Source organism: Chinchilla lanigera, unplaced genomic scaffold (genome assembly GCF_000276665.1).
Source record: "Chinchilla lanigera isolate Chin_1 unplaced genomic scaffold, ChiLan1.0 scaffold00018, whole genome shotgun sequence".
Lineage (NCBI taxonomy): Eukaryota > Metazoa > Chordata > Mammalia > Rodentia > Chinchillidae > Chinchilla > Chinchilla lanigera.
The window spans coordinates 15,703,509-15,725,155 of record NW_004955419.1 but is presented as its reverse complement, the minus strand read 5'-3'; the positions used below and the strand labels follow the sequence as shown (position 1 = coordinate 15,725,155).

Sequence of the window (21,647 nt, the reverse complement as noted above, 5' to 3'; positions counted from 1 at the left end):
AAAAAAAAAAAAAAAAAGGATAGTCACTTTACATAATAGTTTGGCAATTCCTCAAAATGATTAAATACGAAGTTACAATATGACCTAGCAAGGCTACTCATGGGTGAATACATAAGGTTAATGAAAACCTGTTCACACAAGAACTTGTACATGAATGTTCATAGCAGCATTATATGTAATGACCAAAAAGCATAAATAGTGTAGATGCCCATCAACCTATGAGTACATCATTAAAATTTGGTATATCCATATAATGGACTATTTTTCAGCCATAAAAGGAGTGAAGAACTGATAAATGCTACAACATGGATGAAGCCTGAAAACACTTTGCTAGGTGATAGAAGCCAGTCATACAAGGCCATTTCAGGGGTAAGAAAATGAAGTACTGCTTTGCCATAAAGAAGGATAAATTTGTTTGTTTTTCTTCTGGTACCAGGAATCGAACTCATGACCTTGCACTTGCCAGGCACTGTGCTGCTGAGCTAAATCCCCAACCCCAAGAAGGATAAATTTGAATCATTTGTAAGAAAATGAATGTACCTTCAGCCCATAATGTTAAGTGAAATAAATCAGACACACAAACTTAAATATCTCACGGTTTCTTTTTTTTTTCCGGGACCAGGAATCAAACTCACGACCTCGCGCTTGCCAGGCAGGCGCTGTGCCACTGAGCTAAATCCCCAGCTTCTCACAGTTTCTTTTATATGAGAAACCCAGAATATAAAGAGCAAAATGAAAGGAGGGAGATAGGTCTTTCTCAAATGGGAAGAGGATCAGGAGAGAGGGAGATGGAAGGGAAGAGAAGGAAATGGGATGAAAAAAAGTAATTAAAACATGTTATGGACATGTGCCAACTCTCTACAAGGAATGTAAACATTACAAACTGCAAACATGTACTGATAAAAAAAAAAGATAAAAAGGTATATGTACTTTCTTCAAATATTTTATACAGGAAGCTTAGAAATACATTCCTTTATATAGTACTTTATCAATTCATCAGGTAACCCCAGTTCACACTTACATTATCAAAATAGCAATCATAACCATCAGGGGAGGCTTTCTGCAATGCTTCTTCCAGAGAATCTACTGTCTTGTAGTTAAAGGCAACATCAAATCCAACTTGTTTAAGATAGGCAATCTTTTCATCCGACCCTGCTGTTCCAACAACTTTGCAGCCCTAAATAGGGAGAAAAATACTAACTATAAATGAGGCAGAAACATGAGCTAGCTCTACCTTCCTACTCTAATATGGTCAGGTTCCCCAAGAACACACTTCATGTGTAAGCAATAATACTAGGCCAACAGACCCCATGGATAAAATTAGTCCCTACAGCAGCCTACAACCTAGCGTAGCTTGCTTGGCCACTCAACAGATCCCTTCTAGGTTTATTGCATTTGTGATTCATTTCAATCTGCTGCTTCAACAACCTAATTATTTGACTTCCTGAGTTTTTCACTGGGGCACATTTTTTCCCTTTCAAAGATGAGTGTGCTATCTCCTGGTGCAGCTGTTCTTTAGATTATTGTTTGGGCTTAACCCTCAGTAACTGACTCTTATTCTGATTTGGTCCAAAGCACTGGACTAAATGCTCCCTAATCACGGAAGAACTGGAGAGCATTCTAAAAAGTGGTCTCAGGGTGAGAGCACGGAGCTAAAGGGATTAGGTCCTTGGGAATCTAAGCCCACAAAATTAAAAAGCATTTTCGGATGCCATACCAAAAAAATTTTAATAATTATATAGGCCTTTTTTTGTCTTTTTGAGACAAGGCCTTGCTATGCAGTTCAGGCTGGTCTTGAGCTCACTTTGTAGCTCAGGCTGGTCTTGAACTTGCAATGATCCTCCTGCCTCAGTCTCCCGAGTGCTGGGATTACAGGCATGGGCCACCACGCCTGGTTTAGAACTTTAAACTTAGACTGCTGAGACAAAATCTAAGATATGGAAATAAAATAAAGGGGTAATATACACTACATTTAAAGTTTATACATATATAAAGTATTTTTGTATGAAAATATGTATATAAACACTAGGAGAATATAAATAAGACAAATTTTACATATAAGCACAAGCCAAATCTAAACAAAACTTTAATTTTAAGTAACTAGAGAAAAAGATAAATACTCTAACACAGAAAGAGAAACAATAACCAATAAACAAAACAAAATGGCTTAAATTCACCTATTAAAACACTGAAACTTCCCAACAGGGAAGAAATAAAATGCAGCAATCCACTATTTACACAAAATACACACAAAATGAACAGAAGGGCTGAATATAAAAGAATAACTTTAAGGGCAACTCTTACCAAGTTTTACAATAAAAATCCCTTTTCTTTTTAACAAAATATGTGAAACAAGAAAATTGGAAACATTTCTAACTCATTTTGTAAATCTAGCATAAATTAAGTCTGACTAGCCACTCTGAGTTTGCAAAAACAAAACTTTTAACCCCAACTGACGTATAAATATAGATGCAAACATTCTCTTTTAAAAGTTATTAAATCAGGGCTGGGGATGGAGTTCAGTGGTAGAGCATGTGCCCTGGGTTCAATTCCCAGCACTCCCTCCCCACGGTATCAAATCAATTCCAAAGGTATAAATCTGTAATATATCCAATGTAAATAAAATTTATTCTGGGAACACTTGATTGATTCCATGTTGGAAAATAAATATAACTCACTAACTGAAAAGTTAACATGCGAAACTGGTTATGGTGATACACGCCTGTGATCTTAGCACTCTGGTGGGTTGAGACAGGAGGATTACAGGTTCAAGCCTCACCTGGGTAATTTAGCAAGTTAGTGAGACCCTGTCTCAGAATAAAAAATAAAAAAGGAATGAGAATGTAGCTCAGTGCAAAGGCTCTGGGTTCAATCCCCAATGCTGAAAAAAAAAAAAAAAAGTTAACATGCTAAATAAGAAACGGCATTCCCAAAAAAAGAAAAAAATAAAAGGAAACAGCATTCCTAAAATCCAACCTCTAATCCTATTTACTTGCTTAAATAAGTTATTTCTGCAATCTCTACGACAGCCTCACATCTATATTCAAAATTCCCATTAGTGCAGTAGACCAGTCTGAACCTGGTTGTGTGTAGCCTTACAACTCATCTGCCTTCCATCTACCTTGAACCCTAGGAAGCAGGTCCTGAGTCCTGCATCCTAGCCTCTGGCAAAGTTAGATTGGGTCTGAGCTGCCTACTTTCCTCTACCATCACACTGTGTTCCTTGAGCAGAGATCTGCTGGGTGCCTCCCAAAAGTTAGTTCTTTCTGGTGCAACAGCCTTTGTAATGCAGCTATGTGGGTGATGACTCTTAGTTTGGTTGATCTCAAGTCCTTCTTTATTTGTTTGTTTTTCTTCCGGTACCAGGAATTGAACTCATGACCTGAGCTTGCCAGGTAGGCGCTTTGCCGCTGAGCTAGATCCCCAGCCCCCTTTTTTTGTTTGTTTGTTTGTTTGTTTTGTTTGATCTCAAGTCCTTCTGTCTGTTGCTACAGGCAATCATGAAGAAAAAATGTTAAGCTGTAGAAAAAGACTGTTTAGGTAAAAATATGAAAATATTAGATCTTATAAACTCACTGCTGGACACGGAGGCCATTGCAGACTTGATACCCACACTGTTATCCAAAGACAATGTTCAGCTTATCTTTATTATGCTGCCCCCCCCCCCAATTCTCAACTTGAAACTTCTAATCAACGTTCATTAGATTATAAGCTCCTTGAGGTCAGGAAAAGGCTGCTGTGTTCACTGTTATGTTCCCAGCACACACTGTGTGTCTTCAACAAATGTTTGTTACTGGAGAAAGACACTTACCTTGAGCTTAGCAATCTGCCCCACAACACAGCCCACTGCTCCTGCTGCTGCATTAACCAGCACTGTCTCTCCTCCCTTCACGCCACAGATGTCCAGCAGGCCGAAGTACGCAGTTAGGCTAAGCGAAGAAAATAAGAGTATGTGAAAGGATTTGTTTCCTTCCCCTATTACTCTTCTATAGAAACCTTGAAGGCCTTCTCAGCAGGCCTCTCAGTGCCAGGAGCCCTGGGATACAAAAAAATATTAAAATATAGGAAACGAGTATTACCAACCACTTTGGTCCACTTTCTTCTCTCCTCCCTGCGAGGAATAAAGATGATGTGAACCAGGAAAGTAACGGAGACTTGGATACCGAGGGGCTACATCCAGTCCATGTCCAGTGCAAGTCTCGAAGGTGAAAGAAAATAGATCCCCCTTGAACACTGGGGGATTCTAAAATGGGTAATTTATGCTTCGTCACCACGTAAGCCCTAGGGAGATGAGCTCATGGTGGCAAAGCCACAGAGTAGACACAATGCTATGGTATGTCTAAGCATGAAAGGATTACAGAGAACATCTTGAGTTTTCCATGGCTCCAGAGAAGTACGGAAGAACTTCAGAAATCTTGTCACCTGAAGCCGTCTGCTGAGGTTAGCTTGCAGGAAAGAACTACTGGGCCAAACAAAGATGCAGCACAGACAGTTCTGGTGGGGACTGAGTGAACGCACAACCACATCTTAGTGGACTGAAGCTACGAAGGGGATCAGATTGAAGACTCAGTGGGAAAAATTCCACTTTGTGCAGGAGATCTGCACCAGATCAACACAGATCCGGAGCAAGAAGTTGTATTCTTTCTATCAACACTGCAATTGTATTAGCCCTGGGAAGTTTGCATCAACAGTAGGGAGAAGAAAAAGGAAATCCCAAACTAATGGAGAAACCACTGATGCTTTCTTTTACTACAAAGTGAGGGCTTGAGATAGACGCAAAGCTTAGTAGCAGAAAATTTTTAAATTATATTTTTGCATCCCTGTTGAAAGATATTTCCATATAAAACAGAAGTTACCCATTGGGTTATTCCAGCTCTGCCTATATTTGGGACACATGAGGTGGGCATTAAAGAGGCAGTGATGGGTGTAGGTAATCTTTTTCTGAGGATCTAAATACAGTTATGAGCTGCATGGTGGCATTTTGGTCGGTACGGACTGCATATACAATGGTGGTCCATAAGACTGTGTCATCTAATGACAGTGTAAGTATCTCAGTTTGTGTTAGGTACATACGGGGATATTTGCATCATGACAAAATCAAAATAGAAGAACAACATTCTTCTCAGAAAGTATTCCTACAAAATGATAGTAAGTGATGTTAGACTGTGTATAATATTCCCTTAACACAGTGCCTTTCAGAAGATGGATACAGCACCACTTGCCTCAGAATGAAGCTAGAGTGGTTGTTAAAAATTTAGATTCTCAAATGTCACCCTAGATTCATTCATAACTACTTAGCTGTGGAAATCTGAACTTCAGTAACAGTCTAGCCAGTTCTTACAAATGCCAGCAACTGTAAACCCGTGCTTAATGAATAATGATGTCAGAGTTTCCTGACATCAGGTGAGTTAGCCTAACCCCCAAAAAGAAGCAGAAGATACATTTTCTAATTATCTCATTACATCCATAGCAACTTGCATCTCCCTTCTCCAGGTACCTTTTTTGTATCTCCAGAGATCAGAATCTAACTCAATTAGACATACTGATCTAACATACACAAGGCCATTACCAAACCTCACTTCCTTTTAAAAATAAAATGGAGATAAGATGGAGACCTCAACGAGAAATCCAAGTAGAAAATTAAAGGTGCACTTTGGACTAACAGGACCTTAGTAGAATCAACAGTTTAGAAAGGAAAACATGTAGTTCGGATCTTAAATTCCCTCAAAGACCAATGTGTTAAAGGCAGAAGTCTCCAAGAATGGGTGATTCATTGCTAGAGGAAGCTTGGAAACTAATGAAGTACTAATGAACTTTTTCCCAGCAAAAACTGAGAACCACTGGTATAAAGCGGTCTGAAAGGAATAAAAGGGCAGTCCTTGGGACAGGGAAGATGAATAGGAAATACACACACATGGATAAATTATCTTCTCTTTTAAGACTCAGGCTCTCCTAATAGTTTAAAAATTACTTTTTCGCCCAGAAAGCCATGAGGGACTTGCCCATAAATTTCTTCACATCTACCTTCACCTCTGCTCTCCTACTACACCTGTGTCACAGTCAAGAGCAGGATGGGTAGGATGACAAGATGGGAGGGATAGCTCCTGCAGTAGAGGGTTGCAGGTCAGGCAGGAAAGACCAGGGAGCAAGGCTGTAATTCTGGTCAGTGTTCAGTGATTGAAAATAAGATGGCATCCTCTAGTTTCACAATGATGTTCTCTTGGCAGGGGTGATTTTGAGTTAAAATTCTGACTCAGTAGTGAACATGAGGTATATGGAGGTTGTTTTTAGCAGAGACTGAATGTGGGGGTATGACAGTTTAATTTAACTGTCAACTGGACTGGTGTGGGAGTCAACTAGGGGTTTAGTAAAGCACACTTCTAGGTATGTCTGGGAGCATCATAGAGGAGTAATCTTGGGTTCCATATCTGCTCCCACACCCCTTTATCTCTGGTGCCATTCCCCTGCTGTGCTTCCTGGCCACCAATGAACTGTGCGGTTTTGTTACCTGACACCCTTCCACCATGTTTCTGCCTTGGACCCAGGCAACCATGGACTGGAACCTCTGAAACTACAAGTCAGATAAACTTTTTAAAGTTGTGGTGTTGGGTATTTGGCCCCAGCAAAGAGAAAGCTGACGAATACAGGTGGTATTTCATCCCACTTTTCCATTTTATTTTTGAGAAGTCCCTCAGGAAGAGGGGGTTGGTGTGCAGAAAGGGGAAAAAGAAAATGATCGTGTAATTTAGACAACCTAAGAGAAAGGAAAGAAACAAATAACAGGCTTGGAAAGCCTTAGGAACACCAAAAGCAATGATCTTCTTCAGGCATAAAAGAAAGAATGGTGCTGGGCATGATGGCACATCCCTATAATTCCAGCAGCCTGGGAGGCTGAGGCAGAAGGATCACAAGTTTGAACCTAGGCTGGGTAACTTAGAGATTCAGTGAGACCTTGTCTCAAATAAAAATAAAAGAGGGCTGAGGATGTAGCTCAGTGCAAAAGCCCTGGGTTCAATCCCTAGTACTACACACATAAGAAGAGGAGGAGGAGGAGCAGAAGAAGGCAGAAGGGCTTCGCTAGACATAAAAGGAAATGAGGTCTACAGCTAATTGGGAACTGCAGAGAAGACACTGGATGAACTGAGCAGGAGTCTTCCTAAGCGATGAAGCCACAAGAGGCTTAAGAACTTTCAATCTGTTCCAAGCTGAGTGATCATACAACCACACTGCGATTCATCTCGGTTATTTAGACCTCAGATACTCTTGCACATTCGGAAGTGCAGAAGTACACAGGGAAAGGCGAGGGAGGAAAGGCAGTGTAGAAGAGGCCAAGGGAGACTGAACTCTCTCAACTCTGAAGTGAAGACAGAGATGAGTGGTGGGTGAAGCCAACAACAGCCCCCCCCCGCCCCCCCGGGAGAAGAGGAGCTGGTTCCTTTGTGTCACAATTCTGCCAGACGCTTGCACGGATCATGCTCCTTGTTACTTCTAACTGATGCTTTTTCTTTCTATCTGAGGATCTCTGACTTGATTTTCCTCCTTTCCTTTAGCTTCAAGGCTGATTCTGGGGGTTACGGCTTGTTTCTAGATGTCTCCCCAGAGCTTCATGCAGTCATAGGAGGGGAGTTTCGAAGGTGGCTGGATTAGGGTGTGTGAGTGGGGATTAGGGGTGTGTGAATGGGGATTAAGGGTGTGATACTGGGACTAAAGGTATGGATAATGGAAGCCCCACCCTGGGTGTGGGTGGCACCAATCAAAAGGTTTGCAGCCTGGATAGACTACGAAGGGAGAGAGCAAAGGCAGTTTTGCTACTGCTGCTTGATGTCTTCTACCTGCCATGCCAAAAACTGTTTCTCCTCTGTGAAGTCCCCCCGCCGCCATGCCACCCTAGCTTTGAGCCAGCCAACTATGGACTGAAACCTCTACAAGCTGTGAACTGAATAACTCTTTCCTCCTTTAAGTTTGGGTGTTGAGCATTTTGTCTCAGGAATGAGAAAAGTAACTAAGACACAGGCTACTCTTTTCTTCTTTAAATTTAACTGCAAAATAAAAAATGCATATATAAATATTTATTCTGTACAATATACTGTTTCAAAATATATAGTTATTTAGTTATAGTGGAATGGTTTGATAAAACTAATTAACATACACATTTAGTTACAGTGGAAACAGCTACATGGGTTAATTAACACAAGTTACCTCACATAGTTATCATTTTTTGTGGCAAGAACACTCCAGATCCACCTTCGTAGCACTTTTAAGAATGTAGTATGTTGTTAATTACAGTCACCATGTTGTACAATAGCTCTTTTGAATGTCTCCTGTCTGAATGAAATTTTATACCTTTTGACTAACATTTCCTCAGACCCCAGGCCCCAGTCCCTCAACCCCTGGTAACCGCCATCTACTCTCTGCTTCTGAGTTCACCTTGTTTAGATTCCACATATAAGTGACATCATATGGTATCTGTCCTTCTGTGCCTGATTTGTTTCACTAAAGGTCCTCCAGGTTCAGCCATATTGTCATAAATGTCAGGATTTCCTTCTTTTAAAAGGTTGTATAATATTCCAGTGTGTGTGCACATGTGTGTGCATGCCCATATGCATGCACCTGTATCATATTTTCTTTATCCATTCATCTGCTGATGTACTATTGGGTTGCTCTCCCTCCCTTCCTTAGTCTTACTATCTTCTCTAGGCAGCCTCTGGCCTATAATTCCCCAAGTCCCTTTTTGCTGACCAAGTTCTATATACATTGTTTTGGAAAATCAGCATGTCAGGCACTCGAACAAATGAAATATACCCACGCAACTCACCCTGGCATGCCAACTGTCCCCAGGGCCAAAGACAGTGGTAATGTATCTGGCCACTCTGTAGACAATTTTTCCAGGCCTTCCCCATCAGACACGGAGTGTGTTGTCCAGCCTGAAAAAGCCAGCACGATTGTTCCTGTTGGGAAGGCTGAGTTTTTACTTTCCACCACTCTGCAAGATAAAGCACAGTAAGACAGGTGACACTTCTTCCCTTTCATGGGAGTCAGGATGCTTTGTAGTTAATGCTCACCAAGGGCATGGAAGTCAACACTCCATGGCTGATACCCTGCCCCATCTCAGCAGCTTAATTCTCAGCCACTGGCCTAGGGGCCAGCAGAGAAGAGCTCTTTCTACTGATCCAGCATCTGTCCCTGTCCTCACCCACTTCTCTTCCTTTTAATCCAGAAGACTCCACGCTTTGGTTCACGCTGCCCAGGATACCATCCTGTCTTCCTCAGAGGTCACCCTCTATCCCTCTGACCTCCTTTCTCTTGACTCTGTAACATTTTCTTCTCTAATGTCCCCTTCTCTCAGCACATAAGCATGTTCAGCTCTGCCATCTTCTACTCCCATCCTCTTTTCTCACCTTCTACAGCCCAACTTCCTCACTTCCCATTCACTTTACAGCCTGCTATTATGATTCAAATATGAAGCTTCACCCAAAGACTTACATGGAGGACTCAGGCTCCAATGCAGCGGTGGTCAGAGGTAGGGGCTACAGAAGTAACTGGATCGCGAGAGTGCTGACCTCATCGATGATCAACCTATTCATTAGTTGACAGCCAAATGGGTTTATTTGGAAGCCTAACTGGATGAAACAGGTCATGGGAGCACGGCTTTGAACATCCTGTGCCTCAGTCTCCTAGTGCTGGGATTAGAGGCATGTCCCACCACGCCTGGGGAACACCCCACACCTTACTGGCGCATGTTTGTAACATAGAAGAGTGACGTTCATTTGGGGAGAATTGGTACATGCATGTCTTGATGATTTCTGATCCCTTTACCCACCTCTCCTTTGCTTCTGCTCTTCCCATAATCCCCTTCTAGTTTCCTATCATTGTTTATTTATTTATTTATTTACTTATTTATTTATATTTTAGGTTTCTCATGTAAGAGAGAATATATGATCATGTCATCTTTTTGTTGGGCAACTTGTCTTTCCAAATTAAAAGTGTGTATCTCCTTTTACCTAGAATTTATACTTTTGGGAATTTAATGCATTCCCATCCTTGTGGGCAAAGAATACACACACACACACACACACATGCAGATACACACATGTTTCCTGAAGGATTATTTGTAGTAGAAAAAAATTGCAAACAGTTGTTACTGGTAGTAGATTAGTTCAATGGCAGAATGTAGTAGAATGATATTTAGCTTTTAATCAAGGTAGATGATTTTTTTTCCCTTTATACATTTAATTTTTATTTATTTTATTTTTTATTTTAAAAAAAAGAAGGAAAACAATAACAGACAGATATCCATTTACAAAACAGCATAAGAATAATACTAACAAAACAGAGTTACAGACAAAGTTGTAGGAAATTAACCATGGTTGTTGTATTACGTATTGATATCTTCAAAGTGGTTTCTCAGGAAAACAAATAGAGACATGCAATATTGATCAAAAAGTAATCATTAACTGTTCCTTTCAGCAAAGCAACAGAAGACAGTAGCACAACTGTGTTAGCTATTTTGTATATACATACATACATAATTTCCCCTTCTTTCTCTTCTCTTTTCCCACACCCCAGTTTCCCTTTACTTTTGAGCATTTTCCTTTCGTTTCACAGTGTCTATCATACCTCCTAGTTTTTATTCACTCTTTCAGGTGTTACGCTAGTGAGACAATGTGATTCTTACACATGCAGGTCTGATTTATTTCACTTATGAGTATGGTCTCTAGTTGTGACCCTCTACCTATAAAAGCCTTGAGTTTATCTTTCTTTATAGTTTATCTTTCTTTATATATAGTTTATCTTTCTTTATAGCTGAATAATATTCCATTATATAAAAGTACCACAATTTTCTTATCCAATCCTCAGTGGATGGACATTTGGGTTGCTTCTACAATTTAGCAATTACAAATTGTGCTGCTATGAACATGGGTGCACAGATATCGCTGTGATATGATGTTTTCAGATCTTCTGGGAAAATACCCAGAAGGGAAGATGATATATTTAAATAGTATCCACAAAAGATTTCTATGACATCTTAAGTGAGCAAAAGCAATCTGCTGAAGGGCATATCATCCCACTTAAAAATACGTAAGATATCTGTACTGAACAATTTTTGAAATAATAATACATCAACAGCACCTGACTTCAGGGCCCAGGGATATAGCTCAGCACCACAGCCCCTGCCTGGCAAGAGCAAGGTCCTGAGTTTGATTCCTGGTACCAACAAACAAACAAAGAAATAAACAAAAAAACAACTGACTTCAAGGCTCATATAAGGGGCACCTTTCAATTTCAAGATAAAAATTTTTTGTGTTATTTGAATGTTTACAATAATCATGAACCAGATAAGTGCAATTTTAAAGGAATTAATAGTACGGTTAGCAGAGTGAGGCTGAAATGATAGCAATTTCACATTCTTCCTTCCTTCCCACTTAAGAGAGTCACTTCCAGGATCAAACAGTGAGTGAACCACACAGGCTGAAGGAATCATAGGAGCCAGGGACAGAGACCAAGGTCAAACGGAAGGAAAGAGGCATATTTTCCAATCATCCGGACACGCGGAAGTAATTACCTGGCCACTTGCTGTCCCATCATCGCATCACCCTCCTTCAACCTTTTGGATGCCAGTCTGAAAAAAAAAAATTTATTCTTAGCGCAAAGAGCATCTGGGGAAAACTTTTTTGAATTTTGAGCCAATCAGAAAAATCACTGGGGGCTGGGGATTTAGCTCAGCGGCACAGTGCCTGCCTAGCAAGTGCAAGGTCGTGAGTTCGATTCCTGGTACCAGGAGAAAAACAAACAAGAAAAACCAAACAAACAAACAAAAAAAGAAAAATCACTGGGATGGTATGTACAGAAACAAAACCCACAGGGGCAGCACAGACACTACTAGACATACTCCCATTCTGTGATCTCCAAAGCACTCCACTAGTATTTTTCTATAAGGGAAATTAAGACTTTTACCACCCTGTTCAAGTATAGATGAGTTTCAATGTGTGCCTTTAAAAATATACACCCAGGCACTACTTAAGTTCTTGTTAATACAAAACATTAGTCACATATAAAGGGATGCTAATTAACATTTTTAAACTCTGTTTTTCACTTGAGATTTGAATCTTTATCAATCAACTATTAAAAAAACATTCAAAAGAATGTTAGCTAAGGCATATTATTTGCTTTGGTAAAAAGTACTGAGGCATTATAGCCTATGAAGACTTTTTATTTCCTTCCCTCCCTGAATTGTACTGTGTATATAAGTTTGAGTCAACTACTGATTACCTAGATTAAAAGAATACCAGTCACTGGAAGGCAAGAATAGCTGATTTCAGTCTTAGTAAATACTTTGCCCAAATAATTTGCCAGTAATGAAATGGGGGAGTTGGAGTTAGCTTCTTGTTTTCCTTTTTTTCTGGAAGCAACTCCAGTGAGCAATCAATGGCAAACTATGCACAGCAGATTAGAGATGGTTGTAAAGTAAAAGGACCAGCCTAATCCCTTGCCAAGCTTCTCAGACTTCTGCCTGGAGAAACCCAGCATCCGTGAATCCCATCACTGATACAAACCAGGAGAAATGTGGAAATGACAATGTTAGCTATTTTAAAAGATGAGCCATAGGCCGGGCATATAGCTTAGCAGCCTAAGTGCCTGCCGGGCACTTGAGCTCATCAGTTTGATTCCCAGTACCCCACCCCCCAAAAAAAAACAAAGTAAAAGATGAGCCACAATGCCCACTGATCATTGTAGATGCTCTGAAATAAATAAAATTCTACACTGGTATAAATAAAAATCTTTTAAAAAGACAAGGTAAGGCATTTCACTATAGCATCCAACACACAACATAAGAAGTTTTAGGAGGAAAAATAATACCTCATGTAAGGATCCACGGAGAGAAATAAGGCTTCAAGCAGGACCTCTACAAAAGAAAGTATTCCACAGGCAGTTAAAACTCAAGCCCCGTGCCCTTGTTGTTTTTTTTGGCATTATAAATAAACACAAAATATCTTTCTGCTTTGGAGTTGTCCTCTTATCTGTGTTTGCGCTCTTGTTTTTATTTTATTTATTATTTTTTAATTAGATATACATAAGGATCACACTCATCATAGGGAATCTGTACCGGTATATGATACATCTTGATTCTTCTTTTTCCCTTTTCCCTTCCCCTCCCTTCAGCCCCTTGTCCCCTCCTTATTTACAAAAGCTTTGTCACAGGCGTGATGGCGCATGCCTGTAATCCCAGCACTGGGAAGGCTGAAGCAGGAGGATCGTTGTGAGTTCAAGACCAGCCTGGGCTACAAAGTGGGCTCAAGGCCAGCCTGAACTGTATAGTGAGACTCTGTCTCAAAAAGACCAAAAACAAAACAAAAGCTTTGTTTCCATTTTTCCTTCTTTTCCAGTTTCTTTTGTCTTGTCCCTTCCTCCCTTTCCCTGTCCTGCTTCCTGCCAAATCTGCACCTCCTATGTTACAGTGCTCACGCTGGATTTCATTACCAGCCTTAGTGAGTATGACGAATAGGCATTTTAGTGGAGGGATCTTCATGGGCACATTTTCTAGAATTTTGCATCTGAATACTGGCCATGAGACCGATACTTAAATGAGACAGATAACTGTGCCATGGTACTTGATTGCATCCCCTTTTCTCAAAAGCTTACCTACCTGCAAGACTCCTTAGAGATACCTCTTATACTCTGAGCTCTACAGATGGGTACTGGGTGGTACTTAACCTATTACTATGATTGGGCTTAAGAGGACAGAGAGGATCTGTTCCCAAGGTCTGCTCAAAGGCTTAAAGAGTAATTCATCCAAGCATGAATTTCAGTTGTCAAAAAAAAACAAAGGGAACTTCTAGGAGGACATCAAAACTTCATACAGAGCACCCTGAAAAGGTTTCTGTGGAAGATTGCAAAATGGCTACAAATACCTCCCACCCTTGTGTGCTAGATCTTGGCCACACTTTCCATGAAGAAATCTCTTTCTAGGGGCTGAGGGTGTAGCACTAAGCTACAGTACTTGCTGTGCACGCATAAAACACTGGGTTTAATCTCTAGCCCCACAACAAAATGAAAGAAGGAAATGCGGCTTCCCATCCCTTGAATCCAGTCTTGGCAATTTTAACTCGCTTTGACCAGTAAAATACTAACAAACATGATACAAGCAGAAACATGAAAAGCACGTGCACAATGGAGTCACCAACTCTGGTTGCTGCAGATCCCCAAGACCACTATGTGAACAAAGCTCAAACTAGCTTGCCAGGGAGGGCTTAGAGATAACCCAAGCCCACACTGCAGGAGAAAGTGTGCTGAGCACCAGACACAAGAGTGAGGTCTGTCCTAAAATAACCATCTGGCCCAGTCGAAGCATCATTCACGTTAACCCAGCCAACTTGCAGGATCATGAACTCATAAATAATTGCTGTTTGACGTCACTAAACTTTGGAGTAGCCTGTTATGCTGCAAAGGGTAACTGACAGTATCTTCCAACTCGGAAATCTTACCTCCATTTTTTAAGGGTGGGAGCTCAGCAGTCTTCAGCTCAAAGTCACTCCGAGTAGGCTCGCCCTCGAAGTGCTTCTTCAGGGTCCAGCTCTTAGCATTAACCATCGTGAGGCTCTTGGAACACGGTAAAGGTGTAGTCAGCTACCATAAAGTCACAGGATTGCACCGAGGCCAGATAGCACGACCATAACACTTTCTTATTATCTAACACCAACCACATTCATTTAGGGTTTACTGTCTCTGGTGCTGAGATAAGCACTTCATAAATACGATCTTATTTTATTCCCCTAACTTCTCTACAACACAGGCATTGTTATCACTGCCAGTGTACAGACGAGGAAAGAGGCTAAAGGAAACCTCCAAGGCAAGGTACAATGTAAATTGACACAGAAATTCTTCCCACGCACCGCTTACGCTACAATTTCTCTAGGGCTCCGCCAGCTACAAGGCGTGCAAATGCTTCCAGCTTGTCCTCTCTTATAAAGTAAATTCGCGGGATAAGCTTCAAACACAGGGAAACAAACGAATTCTGCTTCTCTCCTGAGGTGGAGTCGTCCGTCCTAAAGCAGTTCTCAGGGACGCCTGAAAGCCACTGAGCGGCGCTGCTGCTTCACCCCACTTTCAGGAGGGAAATTTACACGTGTCTCCAGATAAAGTTCATTAAGAGTTCTGAGAGGCAGCGGACTTTAGACATCGAACTACCCTGCATCACATGGAAACCGTCCCCGCCATGACTACTATTGGCGAGCCCACGCTGGCGATTTTACCCTGTGCAGTGCCTGGGAGCGGGGACACGCCAGCCTGGAAGGACCACTTGCACACGGCACGGAGTGGAATGGTGGGCGCGGCCCGTCCAAAGTCTAGCTGTTCCTTCTCCTCGTCCTCTTCTGTTTTAAACTTATTTTCAACTGACAGATAATTCCATATCGAGGGGGTAATGTGATGTTTCGGTAATAATATACAAAGTAGAGTGAATGAATCGAGCTAATGAATCTATGGTCTTATTTACCTATCATTTTTATGGTGAAACATTTGAAACTGTAGTTATTTTGAAATATACATTGACTACAGCTACCCTGCTGTGCAACAGACCTCAAAAATCTATTGCACATTGCTCCCATCTGTCCCTTTGTGCCCCTTTGAACAACAGTTCCCATTCCCTCGCCAACTCTTCCCACCTCAAGTTTCCATCGTTCTACTCTCTACTTCGAGTCCTTTTTTTTTTTTTTTAAGATCCAAACTATTCTTGTCTCTCTCTTTCCAAAAAGCGACTGCCCGTAATTCAACTCTGCACTAGTCCAGACTCCCCCTCTGGCAGGCCCTTCCGCGGAGGCAGGGAGGGTCCCGCAGACTCGAGGAAGCGGGTCTGGGGGCTGCGCCCACGCCCGAATCTCCACCCCTATCTACCTTCTCCAGCATACCCGTTTGGCAGTCACTCAAGTCTTTACTCAGCCCCTTCCCAGGTGCAGGCAGCTGTGGGTGACCGGAAAAGCAGCGCTCCTTTGCCCTTCCCTCCGAGATCCGGCCCGGATCTTTCCAACAACCAGCGGGGACTGGAAGTTTCGTGACCCGGATCCCAACTTTCCGCGAGCGCCAGCCCGGGAGACTTTGGCGTTAGGAAAGAAGAGCTGAGCGCAAAGCTCCTCCGCGGTGCGGCCAGACACGCAGCGGCAAGGAGGCAGACCGGGGACGGGAAGGGGGAGAGGGAGAAAAACCAAAAGCAGGAGTTGACTTACGGGCGTCTGCAGGTCGCACTTCCTAGAGGTACCGCGAGGGTTGCTTGCACCGCGAAGCGCTCTGGACTCGGATTTATTGCATTTTGTAAGAGAGGGCGGAGCTTCTCAAGGGCGGAACTACTTGTGGACTTCAGAGCCCGCGAGGGGTCACGGGGAGGAAAGGAGGGTCCGAGGAGTCCGCGCAGTCGCGCGTCCAATAACAGAAGCCCCCGGAGAGCCCTGCGTGGGCGATTCTGTGCCTGCGGCTCCAGCGTGCTCCTTGGGAATCCCGCGGAAGCGTGTCCTGTGGAAGAACGAGCGGAGCCTGCCTCGCGCGGACAGGTGCCCCGAGCAGCCGCTTGCGCGATCCCCAGTAGCGATCCCCTACCTGCCTGTTGCCAGTCTGCCTATTGTACACCTACTTAGATTTCACGAAAAAGGTCTTTTCCTCTGTGCACCCTTTTTAGACTCGTCCAAGCAGGAGCGAGTGTTCCTGCTTCTGCGGCGCCCGAGGCATCGCACCCCAGCAACAGCAAGTGCTTTGTCATCGCCTGTCTGAGAGGGGGATAGGCTGCAGTGGAGCACAAGGGAAAGTCCTGGTTTTTAGAGTTCTCTGCTTGGTGTAGCTTCTTGTCTCAGCCCATCTACAAGCCTGGAGATAACACCAGCGCTTAACCCCCAGCGTCAGGATGAAAATCACATGCCTAGGCTTGGGGGAAGCCCTATATTCATCTCCGGCTCCAGCGTGGGGACTAAATAGCACTTTTTTAAAATAAAAAGAAGCAGGGCGTGGTGGCGCGCGCCTGTAATCCCAGCACTCCGGAGACTGAGGCAGGAGGAGCGTTGCAAGTTCGAGACCAACCTGGGCTACAAAGTGAGCTCAAGGCCAGCCCGAACTGCATAGGGAGAACCTGTCTCAAAAAGACAAAGAAATAATAATAATAATAATAATAATAATAATAATAAAATAAAAAGTACAGTATCAAGTGTTTAGATCAGTATAGGCTTATGGTCAATATTCAGTGCATGCTGGCTCAATTAACAGTCTTGTAACCTGTCCACTGGCAATCCCAGGCCACCTACACTGTATTCTATTTTACACTACCAAACTCTGGCACGGTCCTGAGTCAGTCATGTAAGATAAATAGGGAAACGATGCAAAGATGTTTAAAGGACTTCGAAATTTCCCATTACTCCCCTCTATTTTCCCCTACTTGAAGTAACTGTTACCTCAGTGAGTGCAAATTTATTAATGCCCTGGGTTACCTAAACCACTTATGTGTATTTGTGTGCAGGATTCCTCTTTTCTCTGTGCCAGGCTTTCAGTTAATAAGGCACTCAGTGAAAGATTCAGAATCCCCAGAGATAAGACTTCACAGTTTTCTGCAGAAGATCATGTGAAGTAGTAACTGGATGTTACTTGTACAGGTTTGTCAGTTCCCGGCAAAAGAATTGTTTGTTGATCTTAAAAGCTTTTTAACAAAGGAGCTGAAAGAAACCTGAGTGTCTCACCTGAGTGAAATAAACAGATGCACTGCTCACACAAACCTGTGTCAGTAGTAACACATGTATCAATAATACACCTGGTGCCGAAACCCGGGATAGGGTGACCATCCAGGGAGGGCTTTCAAGCCTATCTGAGCCTTTTGTCCTGATGAGACCACCCTGTGACATCAGCTCCTCAGACTGCAGTCCAGATAATCGCCACCAGCCATTTCAGGTAAGGTAAGACTTCTTTCTCTTTCCTCTCTGCACCTGTAACATTCTCTGTGCCTTTAAAACTTTTCCCTCTGTCCCCTCACCCACCAAGACAAAGGCTCATTCCACCTTCCTTGTTTCTTAAATCCAGTGCTGGTCATGGAAACTGTCCAGGAACAGTCTGTTTGGTGTCTGACCAATGTTGGAGACATCTGCATTGGTTACTCACCCCCGTTCTACTAGGGCCCTAAGTCTGCTGTGGACCTTGTTGGCAATCTCATTACCTCTCTCTGCTCTCCACAGAAAATATCCCTCCATCTCATCTGACCATATCTTATATACCCAAGATTTCCAATACCTGACCCAGTCATATAGCCTCACCTGAACTGGCTTAAATGTCCTTAGCTCAATGCTCTCCCCAGATGGACAGAAGCAAGTACGGTTCCTGGCCCAGTCCTATGGGGACAACTGCAGGCACCTTCAACCCAACCTTCCAGAGGGTACCCCCTGAGAGGACCCACACTAGAACTATCAGGCAGGATCTCAGAACATAGGCAATCGAGATCACATGATTTCCTACATCATAGTGGGACTTTGCAAGGTGGCCCCTAAAGCAGCTAATTTTGATAAACTTAAACAGACCACTCAGACCAGAGATTAAAAAAAACTGGCCCAGGGGCTGGGGATTTAGCTCAGCGGCACAGCGCCTGCCTGGCAAGTGCAAGGTCGTGAGTTCAATTCCCAGTACCAGAAAAAAAAAAAAAAAACTGGCCCAGTTTATGGCCCACCTGGCTGCTCCCAGCCAGACAGTTCACAATACTAGATCCAGAGGGGCCAGAAGGACAAATTATTCTTAAAATGTACTTCATGACCCAGTTGGCCTGAAACTTTCAAAAAAAACTTACAAAGACTGTAGACTGGCCCTCAAAACCCACAAGAGAAGCTAATTAACTTGGCCTTTAAGGTCTTCAAGAACAGATGAAAGTGCTTGAAAGCAGCACATTTCTGAGCTGAAGATGCTGTCCTCTACCATAAGACACCCCCCAAGGTCAACACTGCATTGGCCACAAAAGGAACAAAGGCACTCCTGACCATAAACACCCCTCCAGGACCATGTTTTAAATGCTGCCTGAACTGTCACTGGGCTAGGGAATTCCCGACGCCTCAGATTCCTCCCAAGCTATGTTTTTCTGTGGTGTCCCTACTGGAAGCCAGACTGCCCAACACCAACAGCCACCTCTGGGTCACAGCCCTAGGGAGCCCCTACTGGCTTGTTGGCTTGGCCATCAAAGACTGAAGCTGGTTGAAGACCTCGGAGGCCCCTTGGACCATTTCAGATGCTGAACTTCGGGTAACTTACAATGGAGGCTAAGTCCATCACCTTTCGGATCAACACACAGGCAACCCATTCCACCCTTCCCTCTTTCCAAGGACCAGTCTCCCGGGCCCCAACTACTGTTGTGGGTATTGATGGCAAAGTCTCTGGACCCTTAAAAACTCCTCCAAACTGGTGTTAGTTGGGCCAACACTCTTTCTCCCATTCCTTCCTGGTTATTCCCACTTGTCCCATTCCACTTCTTGGACAAGACATTCTGACCAAACTGTCTGCCACTCAGACAATTCCCAGCATACAGCCAGGCTTCATAGCCACCCTTGCCTCTCCCTACCTATTCCCACCTGCTGTTCCCATAGTTTCTCCCCACTTCAACTCCACAGTATGGGATACCTCTTCCCCATCCCTGGCCCTAGCCCAAGAATCCCTTACCATCTCACTTAGACCAAATCACCCCTATCCTGACCAGCATCAATAGCCCATCCCCAACCCAGTTTTACAGAGACTAAAACCTATCATTTCCTGTTTGCTACAAAACGGTCTCTTAGTTCCAATCAATTTTCCTTATAACATCCCAATTCTTCTTGTAGGGAAAACTGATGGCACTTACAGGTTGGTGCAAGATGTCCAAACTATCAGTCAGATTGTCTTTCCCATACACCTCAGGTACCAAACCCCTATACGCTTTTGTCCTTTGTCCCTCCATCTACCACGCATTATTCTCTTAGACCTTAAAGACACCTTTTTCACTATCCTCCTGCAGCCTGTCTTTGCCTTCACCTAGACAGACCCTGACACTAATCAGTTGCCACATCCAGCACAGTTCTCCAAATTCTTGTGGTGAAGAATGGAGGAGGATGAAGAAATAAAGACAAGAATCAGAAAACAGAAAGCTGAGGTCAGGTGAAGCCCTCTCTCTGGATGGGAGAAAAGGAACTACTCAACGACTGAAGTGCATTTATTTATACACTTGGCAGTTTGATGTCAGATGACACCCCTCTACCTAGCAACCTGTTTACTTGGCTTGCCTCAGGCTCTCCTCTGTGTTCTTGGAGTTAGAACAGCTTGTTCATGTGGCTCACCACAGGTGCTCTGCATGTGTGATCAATCTCCAGCTTCAACCATTCCCCACAATCAGTCTGAACAGTTAACCTGGACCGTTTTGCTACGTGGTTTCCAGGACCACTCCAACTAGTTTGGTCAAGTGCTTGCCCAAGGTTTGCTCTCCTTTCAACCTTCTTCTGTTTGTCTCATACAGTATGTCAATGACCTCCTCCTCTGTAGCCCCTCCTCCAAGTCAGCTCATAAAGATACTCTCTTATTATTACAACATCTAGATTCAAAGAGATACCATGTATCTCCCTCTAAGGCCCAAATCTCTTCTCCATCCAACACCTATCTGAGCATCATTCTCCTCAAACATACTCGAGCCCTACCTCCTGACCATATCCACTTGATTTCCCAGATTCCAACCCTCAACACCAAACAACGCCCCTTCTCCTTTCTCAGCATTATAGGGTACTTCTGTTTCTGAGTTTCTAGCTTTGCCCTCCTCGCCAAACCCCTCTACAAACTCACACAGGAGGCCCTGTTGAGCCAGTAGATCATCAGACCTTCCCTCACTCATCTTTTTATTCTACTGGAACCTGAGTGAAATAAACAGACTTGCTACTTACACAAAGCCTGCCTGGGTGGTCTCTTACACAGAAAGAGCCAATAAAACCATAGTTGTGGGAAATCTTCACAAAAGAAGTAAGAATTCTAGAAATAAAGTGCCAAGAACACAGAAATTTCTCATTTGATATGAAATGGAACATCAGGATACGGTCTGACCACACCACATAAAACAGGATTTCTTTGCCAATCCCAGTGACTCAATCATTATTATCAACTGCAGTTTGCTAAGTCATGGTGATTAGAGTAAGTCCTGGCTGACACATAATCACACACAGATGTAGACTATGGAACAAAGGTCAAGAAAGATATCAAAGATTTGTTTTCCTCTGAGAGAAAACCCTTTCTTAATCCAGTTTTCTGACCTTAGGTTTCAATGAACTCTGATCTATTATCTGAAAGAATAATTCATTTAAAGCAACAAAATCACATTATTACATAAGTAATAAAAGAATATTGCACACCAAATAATCCAGATAATAAAAATGTTTAAAGTGTAAAACAAAGATATTATCTATTTGATAGGGACTCTTCCTGGATGTTTTTCTGTGGCAGGGCATTTAAAAATTAGATATGTACCTTCTCTTTCTTGGTTACATCTTCCATTTCACTCATCTGATGCCATGCTTTGAAATCATTATCAAAGTGATTTGTAGTATTATTCTCAGGATTTCAAGAATTCCTTAGGGCATGAGTGACATGACGTTTAGAGAGAGAATGGTCCTGTCTCACAGCACTTGTGA

At 42.8% G+C, this 21,647-nt stretch overlaps 1 protein-coding gene across 2 annotated transcripts in view; it reads right to left on the bottom strand.

Annotated features, from left to right (window-relative positions):
• The window catches only part of Ptgr1 (prostaglandin reductase 1), a 30,319-nt gene extending 13,619 nt beyond the window's left edge, over positions 1-16,700 (bottom strand). Inside the window, exons 1-7 of one of the 2 annotated variants that reach the window (XM_005382721.2) lie at positions 16,221-16,700; positions 14,484-14,598; positions 12,859-12,904; positions 11,564-11,620; positions 8,816-8,983; positions 3,812-3,929; positions 1,022-1,177 (exon numbers count right to left, since the gene is read on the bottom strand). In XM_005382721.2, the coding sequence (XP_005382778.1) occupies positions 1,022-1,177; positions 3,812-3,929; positions 8,816-8,983; positions 11,564-11,620; positions 12,859-12,904; positions 14,484-14,589 (651 nt within the window). In that variant the 5' untranslated portion in view covers positions 14,590-14,598; positions 16,221-16,700. Of the gene's footprint in view, positions 1-1,021; positions 1,178-3,811; positions 3,930-8,815; positions 8,984-11,563; positions 11,621-12,858; positions 12,905-14,483; positions 14,599-15,905; positions 16,177-16,220 lie in introns of those variants that run through there. The other variant, XM_005382722.2, reaches the window with a different exon arrangement.
• Between the last annotated feature and the right edge of the window lie 4,947 nt (positions 16,701-21,647).